The sequence below is a fragment of the Rana temporaria genome, chromosome 1 (assembly GCF_905171775.1).
Source record: "Rana temporaria chromosome 1, aRanTem1.1, whole genome shotgun sequence".
NCBI classification, from domain to species: domain Eukaryota; kingdom Metazoa; phylum Chordata; class Amphibia; order Anura; family Ranidae; genus Rana; species Rana temporaria.
In genome coordinates, this window is record NC_053489.1 from 45,251,809 (window position 1) to 45,263,995 (window position 12,187).

Below are 12,187 nucleotides of genomic sequence, written 5' to 3' on the forward strand. Positions count from 1 at the left end.
TATATATATAATAAAATATATAAAAAATATTTTTTTTTTTATAAAAAAAAATATTAATTTTTTATAAAAAAAATATTTGTTTTTTATAAAAAAAAGGGGGGGGGTTAGCACCTGGGGATCTCCGGGCCCCCGTACCCCTAAAATATATATATATATATATATATATATTAGATTTTTTTTTTATATAAAAAATTAAATGAAAAAAAAGGGGGGTTGCCATCCGGGGCCCTGGGGGCCTCCGGGCCCCTTACAGGTGTACTGCCTGTACCCCCCTGATGGCGGCCCTGCCTTCTAGTGACCTGAACATATGTTAATTTTTATTATATACAGACTCCAAACCCAATCACTAAGGGCTTGTTCACACATGCATGATGCAGGGCAGTTGGTTGCGCGGCGCAAGGGCTTACTTGCTCCGGTGTAACGAGTGCTCCTGATTCAGGAACCTCGTTACACCGACTGCAGCCTAGGATATGACAGACATAAGCCTCCTTATGCCTTCACATCCCAGGCTGCATTCTTGCGTTGGCCGCTAGGGGGCGCGGCCTTTGTGATCGGCGTATAGTATGCAAATTGCATACTACCACCGATTCACAAAAGTTGCGCGGGCCCTGCGCACGCAAGGTACGGAGTTTCCGTACGGCGACTTTAGCATAAGGCTGCTCCTGCTAATAGCAGGCTCAACCAATGCTAAAGTATAGCTGCGCTTCCCGCTCGCGACGTTCAAATTTTACGTCGTTTACGTAAGTGAACCGTGAATGGCGCTGGACGCCATTCACGTTCACTTAGAAGCAAATGACGTCCTTGCGACGTCATTTGCTGCAATGCGCTGTTCGCTCGGCGCGGGAGCGCGCCTAATTTAAATGATTCCCGCCCCCGGCGGGATCATTTACATTAGGCAGCCTTATGCACGGCTGATTAACATATCGCCCGCGCAATTTACGGAGCAATTGCTCCGTGAATCGCGGGCAAAGCGCAATATTTGCGTGGGCGCAGAGAAAAATTTTTGCTCTTTGCCCACGCAAATATTGCGCGATTCTACCTGAATCTGGGCCACTGTGTTTGGCTGTACCGCCTGCTGAATGCAACACAATGGTTAACGTTTGCTGTGGTAAAGATACAGCACTGAGCAGCAGCATTATATTGGTTAGGTGGATGCTCAGGGGGTCAGTAAAACCACCCTTCAACTGCCTGCTTTTACAGTTTTGAAATCTGCAGCTTTCACTAAAATAGTACCTGGTGGGATCCTTATTGAGGCACTTCTGTCTTAAAGCGGAGGTTCACCCTCAAAATGAACTTTCCAGCATCCTTAAAGCGGAAGTAAACCCATCAATTTAACAGTTTGAAAAAGCAGTTACTGGCATGCCGGGAATGCTAACTGTCACATTGGTTGTGCTCTCAACCAAACTGTCAAACCATCCAATGGCTGGTGTCATAACTCATCACATGTGCAGCATCATGGCAGTTGAAGATTAAACAGAGGACAAGACGAGCCTTAGCAGCCGACAATCAACTAGAAACGCCCATTCCCCGCAGGATTCCCCGCTCGGAGCCGGAAAACAAGGGCTCATATAACGATAAGTACAAGTTAAAAAAAAAAAAAAAACAGCATACTGCAGATGTTAGCAGTATGCTGCAGCTAATGTCAAAAAGTGGATTTTTGGGTGAACCTCCGCTTTAAGCCTCATACACACGATCAGTTTTTTTTCTGACGGGAATTGTGTGATGGAAGAAAAAATCCTGGATGGCCACACACAGTTAAAGTTATCTTTATTGATATCTTGTGTAGCAGATGAAATCAAATACACTCACTTCATGTTACAGAAAACAGGAAAAGCTTCCGACGCGTTTCACACCGTATGAAGGTGCTTAATCATAGTTATGATTAAGCACCTTTAACGTGTGCGGCCATCCAGGATTTTTTCTTCCTTTCTAATTCGTTGCTGTGTCAGCACCTGTAAGTTACTAAAAGGGCGTGTGCTTTAGAGGACTGGGGCTTAGAGCGGCAATCCTTCTTTAGGGAATTGTGTGATGGCAGGATGTTGTCGGATAATCCAACCGTTTGTATGCTCCATCGGACAATTGCTGTCGGAATTTCTGACAACAAATGTGGGATAGCATGCTTTAAAATTTTCCGACAACAAATGTGTGTTGTCGGATTATCCGATCGTGTGTACAAAAGTCCATCGGGAAAAAACAAAAACAAAGTACAAATACGCATGCTCCGTAGCAATGCTCACCATAACACAACATAAGCAGAAGTTGCCCGAAAGGGTGGTGCTAAAGAGCTGAAAAAACACGTAGATTTGTGTTTGATGGCCAACAATTCTTTGCCGTTTGTATGCAATACAAGTTCACGGTAGGGTGACCACATATCCAAACTGCCATTCAGGGACACCCCCCTCCTTCACAAAAAAAAATGCCAATTTTAAAGGCTTATATGCAAGTAATTGGCCATAAAAGGACCCAAAGGGCCACATTCACAAAAGAAATACGACAGCGTATCTCCTGATACGCCGTCGTATCTCTGAGTTCCGACGGTCGTATCTATGCGACTGATTCATAGAATCAGGTTACGCATAGATAGCCCTAAGATCCGACAGGTGTAAGTGACTTACACCGTCGGATCTTAGTCTGCAATTCTAGGCTGGCCGCTAGGTGGCGAGTCCATTGCGGTCGGCGTAGAATATGCAAATTACTAGTTACGCCGATTCACGAATGTTTGCTTTGCCCGTCGCTGTAATTTTACGTCGTTTCCGTAGAGATGCGTCGCGTAAAACTAAGCATGCCCTCTAGGTGGTCTAACCAATGTTAAGTATGGGCGTCGTTCCCGCGTCAAATTTTTAAATTTCACGTCGTTTGCGTAAGTCGTCCGTGAATGGCACTGGACGCCATTTACGTTAACGTTGAAACCAATGACGTCCTTGCGACGTCATTTAGCGCAAGGCACGTCGGGAAATTTTAGGGACGGAGCATGCGCAGTACGTTCGGCTAATTTAAATGGTCCCCGCCCCATTTGAATTAGGCGGGCTTGCGCCGGGCAGATTTACGCTACGCCGCCGCAAGTTTACAGGTAAGTGCTTTATGAATCAAGCACTTACGCTGTAAACTTGCGGCGGTGTAACATAAATGGGATACGTTACGCCGCCGCAGCGTAACGCATTTGTATGTGAATCTGGCACAAAGGGTCTGGAATGGACTAGGGGAGGGGGACCCCACGCCGTTTCCCCCCCCCCCCTTTTTTTTTTTATTGGCAGCTTTTTTTTTTATTCAGCTGTCAGCGGGCAAGCCCATTGACAGCTAATGACTCATCAGTTAATAAGGACGCTGGCTTCCCAGCCCCGCTCCTTAACAACCAGCTTTTACTGCGCCCTGGTTGGGGGCAGTGCGCAGTGCATTGCAGGGCATTTGGCGGGGTGAACACCCTGGGCTGGGAAACAGACAGTTCCCATCGTCGGCTCAGCGGGTGGCTGTGTCAGTTTCATTCCGGGACACTGTATTGTCCCGGAATGAAGGTGCCCGGGACCCGGGACAGACCTGCAAAATGCAGGACTGTCCCGGGCAATCCGGGACACATGGTCACCCTAGTTCACGGCCAACGCCCTTCGGACAAAATTCTGAGGCTTTGTCAGCGGAAAATCCGATCGTGTGTATGAGGCTTTAGAGCAGGGGTCTTCAAACTACGGCCCTCCAGTTGTTCAGCAACATGCCTAGTCATGTCTGTGAATGTCAGGGTTTTACAATGCCTCATGTGACGTGTAGTTCCACAACAGCTGGAGGGCCGCAGTTTGAGGATCCCTGCTTTAGAGTGACAACACGCTGTCACTGTCTCCCAATTATACTCCTATGTTGCCACCTTGTTACATGGGCATGAGAAAACCCATACAGCCATCGCTGTAAACAGGAAGCGGCTGCAAACGGACTCCAAGAGATCAGCAGCACTGAGATGCAACAAAGGTGAAATTAGTATTTTATGAAAAAGAAACATGACCATTGTTTATAATACAAATTGCTTTGCAAACTAAATGTCAACCGGTTGGCATTTACATCTACCTTAATATCAACCTGACGGGCATATTTTTATCCTTTTTTTTTTTCAGGTCAGCTGCAAGCAAATGCTTACTGTGAGAATCCAGACATTGTCCTAATTGGTAACAAAGCAGACCTGTCAGATCAACGAGAGGTCAATGAGCGACAAGCAAAAGAGCTCGCTGATAAATATGGGTGAGTCATTTAAATTACCCAGATGTAATGGGATGGTCCATTCTCAGAGGGGTGCAGCTGCAGTCCCTGGTGGATGGAAGAAACCAAGTGAGCAATTCAGTCTATCAGTGTCCATCCATAGGTGGAATATTAGTTCTGGTTGGACTGATTCTCCTTAAAGTGGATGTAATCCTCTCTCATCCTTTCTAAACTACTGCCATAGTGCTGATCTATAAGGATATAGATGCCTCCTGCATGTATCCTTACCTGTCAAATGTCTCCCCTCTGTCTGTTATAAGAACTGAAAAACTGCAGATAAATTCTGCTATGATAACCAACATCAGTGGAGGCTGGTGCTCAAAATTTGGATGGGGGGGCACAAACGAAAAAAAAAGAAAAAGAAAAAAATTGCAGCCTCACTGTGCCCATCAAATGCAGCCACTGTGCAATCAATTGTCACCACTGTGCCATGCCATCAAACGCAGCCACTGTGCCATCAATTGTCACCACTGTGCCATGCCATCAAAGCAGCCACTGTTCCATCAATTGTCACCACTGTGCCATGCCATCAAAGCAGCCACTGTGCCATCAATTGTCACCACTGTGCCATGCCATCAAATGCAGCCACTGTTCCATCAATTGTCACCACTGTGCCATGCCATCAAAGCAGCCACTGTGCCATCAATTGTCACCACTGTGCCATGCCATCAAACACAGCCACTGTGCCATCAATTATCACCACTGTGCCATGCCATCAAACACAGCCATTGTGCCATCAATTATCACCAATGTGCCATGCCATCAAACACAGCCACTGTGCCATCAATTATCACCACTGTGCCATGCCATTAAACGCAGCCACTGTGCCATCAATTGTCACCACTGTGCCATGCCATCAAACACAGCCATTGTGCCATCAATTATCACCACTGTGCCATGCCATCAAATGCAGTCACTATGCCATCAATTCGCACCACTGTGCCATGCCATCAAACGCAGTCATTGTGCCATGCCATCAAACGCAGTCACTGTGCCATGCCATAAAACGCAGCCACTGTGCCATGCCATCAAACGCAGCCACTGTGCCCCTCAATTGTCGCCACTGTGCCAATTGTCACCACTGTGCCCTTTAATTGTCACCACTGTGCCCATTGTTGCCACTGTGCATGTCAATGTGCCCTTTAATTGTTGCCACTGTGCCCATTGTCACCACTGTGCCCATTGTCACCACTGTGCCCATTGATGCCTCTGTGCCCTTTGTCGCCTCTGTGCCCATTGTCGCCCCTATGCCCTGTAAAATGCACTTACCTTACTCTTTCCACGTCCCTCAATGTCTTCTCCCACCTTGGTGACGCTTCAGCCAATCAGGTTACCAATAACCAGAATCGGGGAACCTGATTGGCTGAGACGGCTGTCAGTCTTATTCAAGGAACGCACCCCCCGTACGTTCCGAGGATTAGACATCCGGGAGCCGAGGGCTCTGATAGGCACTTCCGCACAGCCAACCAGCTGCCGTTATTCAGGTGGCCGGCGCTCAAAATCTGGCCATCGCTGAATAGACCAGCGACAGCTGGCAACAATAACATACATTCATGCAATGCATGAATGTATGTTATTAGACTCAGTGGCGGGCGAGAGCCAGAGGGGGTGGCGCTCCAGCGCCCTCTATGGACAAACCGCCACTGACTAACATCCAGTCAAAATCCAGAAAAGTAACCACATGACTTCAGAAAAGGAGTGGGGGTGGGAATTGAAAAATAATGCCTGTCTCCAGGCTAGTGCATGAGATATGTAAATAACCTGTCACTCACAGCAAGGAGGCGGAACGGACTAAGGTTTTTCTCTGTATGTCCGTTTTATTTCACTGAACAAAAAAACTACTTAGAACCCCCAAACATTATATATATTTTTTTAGCAGAGACCCTAAAAAAATGGCGGTTGATGCAATATTTTATGTCACACTGTATTTGCGCATCGGTCTTTCAAACTACATTTTTTGGGGAATAAAAAAAAAACAACAGTAAAGTTATCCCAATGTTTTTGTATAATGTGAAAGATGATGCTACGCCGAGTAAATAAATACCCAACATGTCATGCTTCAAAATTGCGCAAACTACGGTACTTAAAAATCTCACTCACATAGGGGAGGCAGGATCTGGGGGTCCCCTTGTTAAAGGGGGCTTCCAGATTCCAATAAGCCCCCTGCTTGCAGACCCCCACAACCACAGGCCAGGGTTGTGGGGAAGAGGCCATTGTCCCCATTAACATGGGGACAAGGTGCTTTGGGAATGGGGGAGAAGAATTCCTCCACTGCAAAGCACCCCTACCATGTTGAGGGCATGGGGAGAGGGGCACTTGCTCGTCCCCCCCTTTTCTGGCCTGCCAGGCTGCATACTCGGATAAGGATCTGGCATGAATTTGGGGGGACCCCATGCCTTTTTTTGACATGGGGTTCCCCTTAAAATCCATACCAGACCTGAAAGGGCTGTTTTTTTTTCATTCAGCTGTCAGTGGGGAATCCCGCTAACAGCTGATGAGTGATCCGTTGTTAAAGATTTGACGGCTGGCTTTCCGTCCCGCTACTCAACAACCAGCCAATGTTAAAGACACTGGTGGCTCCTGGCTCCAAAAGCCCATACACTATGCAATCTGATTACACAATCTATGCACACTTTCCTTTAGATTTACAGTGGAACCTTGGATTATGAGCATAATCCGTTCCATGAGAATGCTTGTAATCCAAAGCACTCGCATATAAAAGTGAGTTTTCCCATAGAAGTCAATGGAAACAAAGATAATTTGTTCCGCATTGACTTCTATGGCATGCAATACCGCATGTGGCCAGAGGTGGGGGGTGCCGGAGAGCCTTGGAAATATACTTAATAATATTTTTTTTTATTCAAATATTAAAATTGAAAGCTCCCGTGAGGTAAGTGAGAGAAAATAACATTGAGATGGCTGGGGCAACACATGAAAAAAGGCTATTTATTATCAAAAGTCAAATGCTTCCCAAAAAGATGAACTTAGCCTTTAGTACCGTTAGTACAGTTATCAGCTCCATCTAGTGGCCATAATTCAGCATTTTTTTCTGAAATACAGTATTTCACAAAAGTGAGTACACCCCGCACGTTTCATGTGACAACACTGAAGAAATGAAGCCTGAAGTACTGGCATTACCACAAGATGGCGTTGTGGATCCAAAATATGTTGTGTGCCAACGTCCTAGATAGATTGAAAAATTATTTCGAAAAATTATTTATTATTAACACTGAAGAAATTACACTTTGCTACAATGTTGTGTAGTGAGTGTACAGCTTGTATAACAGTGTACATTTGATGTCCCCTCAAAATAACTCAACACACAGCCATTAAACCGCATGTCTAAACCGCTGGCAACAAAAGTCCATCCAGACCTTAAAAAAAGGTTTAGTGTCGTGAGAAGAATAATGCCCCATCCTTGGTGTCAGTGAGAGGAATAGTTCCTTATCATTGGTATCAGTGGAAGGGCGCTGACATGTTTTACCGCCCGGGTGGCACCACTGTGAACTGGAGCCCACCTTCCCCCCCCGCCTTCCCTTTCACCTGTGATTGCTTAACCACTTCGGCCCCGGAAGAATTAGCTGCCCACTTTTTGCGATTCGGCACTGTGACAACGGTCTTAAGTGACAATTGCGACGTGGCACCCAAACAAAATTGGCGTCCTTTTTTCCCCACAAATAGAGCTTTCTTTTGGTGGTATTTGATCACCTCTGCGGTTTTTATTTTTTGCGCTATAAACAAAAAAAATAGAGACAATTTTGAAATAAAAAAAGCAATATTTTTTACTTTTTGCTGTAATAAATATCCCCCAAAAAAATATAAAAAAAACACGATTTTTTTCCTCAGTATAGGCCGTATTCTTCTATTTTTAGAGAAGATCTGTAAAGAAGAGTGGACCAAAATCCTTCCTGAGATGTGTGAAAACCTGATCACCAACTACAAGAAACGTCTGACCTCTGTGCTTGCCAACGAGGGTTTCTCCATCAACTACTAAGTCATGTTTTGCTTGGGGATCAAATACTTATTTTACTCACTGAACTGCAACATCATTTATAACATTTGTATTTTGGTGGATTTTTGGTTGATATTCTGTCTCTATCATTTAAAATACACCTATGATAAAAATGATAGACCCTTCATTTCTTTGTAAGTGGGCAAACTTACCAAATCTGCAGGGGATCAAATAATTATTTTGCCCACTGTAAATTGCAGCAATTGTCAGGGGGGCCGTTCAGCTCCAACTATCAACACCAGAGACAGAAATGGAAAATATAAAATGGAAAATTGTATCAAATATTTACCGTCATTTTCCTTTCCTGACGCCAAACCATGGCAGCATACTAGTTATAGAGCTCCGCCTCTTGACCACTCCCTCAGGACCAGTGAATAGCATAAATTAACCACTTAAGGACCCCTTCATGCCGATATACATCGGCAGAATGGCACGGCTGGGCACAGCCGTGGGGTCTCGAGCGCGTCGGTCCTAAGCTCCGTGACCGCGCCCGCGGGACCCGCAGACCCCATCGCCACCGGTGTCCTGCGATCGGTCTACGGAGCTGAAGAACGGGGAGAGGTGTGTGTAAACACATCTTCCCTGTTCTTCATTGTGGCAATGTCATTGATCATCTGTTCCCTGATATAGGCAAAGACGATCAATGACATCACACGTCCAGCCCGCCCCCTACAGTTAGAAACACATAACCCATACAGCGCCCCTTAGTGGTTAACTCCTAAACTGCAATTGTCATTTTCACAGTAATCAGTGCATTTTTATAGCACTTTTTGCTGTGAAAATGACAATGGTCCCAAAAATTTGTCAAAAGTGTCTGATGTGTCCGCCATAATGTAGCAGTCACGGGAAAAAAAAAACGCTGATCGCCGCCATTAATAGTAAAAAGAAAAATATTAATAAAAATGCCATAAAACGATCCCCTATTTTGTAAACGCGATACATTTTGCCCAAACCAATCGTTAAACGCTTATTGCGATTTTTTTTTTACCAAAAATATGTACAAGAATATGTATTGGCCTAAGGCTGGGTTCACACTACTACACTACTTTCATCCTACTTTGCTCTGTGTTCAATGTTTCCCTATGAGAGCGTCTTGTAGCGTCCTACACAAGTCGGTCCGACTTTGAAAATGCTCCCTGTACTACTTTTGGTCCTACATTGATCCTACTTCAGGCCCATTGAATATCATTGAAGTCGGACCAAAGTAGTATCCTGTTCATGAAAGTAGGATGGATGTAGGACCAATGTAGGATAAATGTAGGACCAATGTAGGATAAATGTAGGACCAATGTAGCAGAGCAAAGTAGGATGAAAGTAGTGTAGTAGTGTGAACCCAGCCTTAACTGAGGAAAAAAAATGTTTTTTGGGGGTATTTATTATAGCAAAAAGTAAAAAATATTCATTTTTTTTTCAAAATTGTCGCTCTATTTTTGTTTATAGCGCAAAAAATAAAATCTGCAGAGGTGATCAAATACAACCATACGAAAGCTCTATTTGTGGGAAAAAAAGGACGCCAAATTTGTTTGGGAGGCAGGTTGGATTACCGCGCAATTGTCAGTTAAAGCGACGCAGTGCCGAATCGCAAAAAGGGGCGAGGTACTTAACCTGCATAATGGTCCGGGTCTTAAGTGGTTAAAGGCCTAGTTAGGCCCCACCCCATTCTCTGTAATTGGCTACATAACGAAACGTACAAGGGTGGGACCGTATGCTGCCATGGTTTGGCGTCAGGAAAGGAAAATTACGGTAAGTATTTGATACAATTTTCCGTTTTCCTGACGCCACCATGGTAGTATGCTAGTGATAAATAACTAGATGACAGGGTGGGATCTACTTGTCCAACCAATCTTCTAATTAGGATGAGACAGAGGACTGATTAGTCCTTCCTACAAAGTCCCGTGATGACAAGGCCCCCGGGTGTATTCCGCCAAGTTTGAGTAGGAATGTTGGAACGACCACGATACCCCTCTACAGATGGACATCATAGATTCTCTTGAATGTGCTGCCTATGAGGCTTCAACTGCTCTGGTAGAGTGCTCCGCTGACGAAGGCTCGCGATCCCTAGTCTTATATAAACAACCAAGCCTGCTAGGGTCCAGGCAGTAACCTTAATGATTCCCAGCTGGAATGACAAAAGGTTTATTTAAATGACCTGAAAGGGGCAATTGTGGACACATACGTCTTTAAAGTTCTGAAAATTAACAGTTTGAATGGGGCGGGGGCCTAACTAGGCCTTTAATTTATGCTATTCACTGTGGTCCTGTGGGAGTGGTCAAGAGGCGGAGCTCTATTATACTGTTTATCTAATCCCAGCCAGGACACTATCTGCATGGATTGTGCATGTGTTCCTTGGGTGGGACTCCTCCCACATCCCAAGGACATGCTGGTAGGTTAATTAGCTCTAGTACACAGGGGTCAAACACAAGGCCCACGGGCCGAATCCGGCCCTCCAGACCATTTCATATGGCCCTTGCACCTCTCCTGCAGCTGCAGGAGAGCTCCAGCCCTCCTCTGGTCCTACTCCAGACCCTTACTTTCTGCTTTCAAGCAATGCATCCAGCTTCTTCCCAGCAGCAGCATAAGGAAAGGGGGGTGCACTGTGATGTAAGGGACTCAACTTCTGATGGTGGGGTGGCTCTTGACATCTAATGTAAGGGGAGGGGGATGTGCTGGACATCTAATCTTACAGATACAACCGGCCCTTTTGAGGGTAATCGTAATGCTGATGCGGCCCACAATGAAATTTAGTTTGACACCCCTGCTCTAGTATATGTGTGCGTGTTTATATAGTGAGATAAGGACCTTAGATTGTAAGCTCCCTGGGGGCAGGGACTGATATATATATATGTATAGTAGAGCTGTGTAATTGTCGGCGCAATATAAATCCCTATAATAAATAAATATTTCAGTTCTCGTGAAGTAAGCCTGCATAGTCTTGTTTCACATGTAATATGTTTTAATAGTCCTGTTTTATTTTATTTTTTCCCTCCATAACAGAATTCCATACTTTGAAACGAGCGCAGCGACTGGACATAACGTGGAGAAGTCCGTAGAAACCCTGCTGGACTTGATCATGAAACGGATGGAGCAATGCGTAGATAAGACCCAAGTCCCAGACGCGGTGAACGGAGGAAACTCTGGAAAATTAGACGAAACAAAATCGGAGAGAAAGTGTGCCTGTTAAATATACCTAGAAAATAATCTGTACAGACTGATTTATCCGATACAACTCTTGTGGAATGGCTGACACACCACCACAGTGCCCCCTTGTGGTCAGTCTCTACACTGCAGCCATTCGTAAGCTTCATATTCAGCTCCTCCAGGAGCCCTCTTCCCCATTGTTATGGTAGACGCCAACATCTCTTGTGAAGAAAGTGTTAATCTTATATATTTATATGCAGCATAAATGAGAGACAAAAAAAAAATATGTTTCTTACAGAAATAAGGGGTGACTGTGGTATAAAAAGGGGATTTTTTTTTTTCTTGGTTCAGAATCATCTGTCATAGATTTTAGGCTGGATCAGGTATGCGAGTTACTAAAAATTGCATTGTAAGCACGCCAACAAATTGTGCAACACGGGCTTTCGACCTTCGTACTGTTTACATTTTTTTCCATTTCAGGATCTCCCGTTCTTTATATCTGAACGATACGACATTTATGTGTCTCCTAAATGTTTGTGAATGAATCTGAAGTATTTTAGTAATGTGTTTTTGCTTGGTGCCTATGTTTTTTTGTTTTTTTTTTGCTATTATGACCATTTTATGTTCTGATCAGGTATGTAGAAAAGGCCGGGGGTTTTAAATGTTGGTCAGGGAATGGTTTACATTGGTTCTCCACACCAAGGCAAGGTGAAATATAGAATTGTTCTATTAAAACGGCTCATGCGCTTGAGTGTTTGGGGCCTGTAAACATAGCAACGCAAGATTTTTTTTTTATAG

At 44.7% G+C, this 12,187-nt stretch overlaps 1 protein-coding gene across 2 annotated transcripts in view; it reads left to right on the top strand.

The window, feature by feature from the left end:
• RAB27B (RAB27B, member RAS oncogene family) overlaps positions 1–11,969 on the top strand; it is a 351,838-nt gene extending 339,869 nt beyond the window's left edge. For both annotated transcript variants that reach the window (XM_040337285.1, XM_040337276.1), the window contains 2 exons: positions 4,098–4,221; positions 11,246–11,969. In XM_040337285.1, coding sequence (XP_040193219.1) covers positions 4,098–4,221; positions 11,246–11,432 — 311 coding nt within the window. In that variant the 3' untranslated portion in view covers positions 11,433–11,969. The remainder of the gene's footprint in view (positions 1–4,097; positions 4,222–11,245) is intronic.
• The last annotated feature ends 218 nt before the right edge of the window (positions 11,970–12,187 follow it).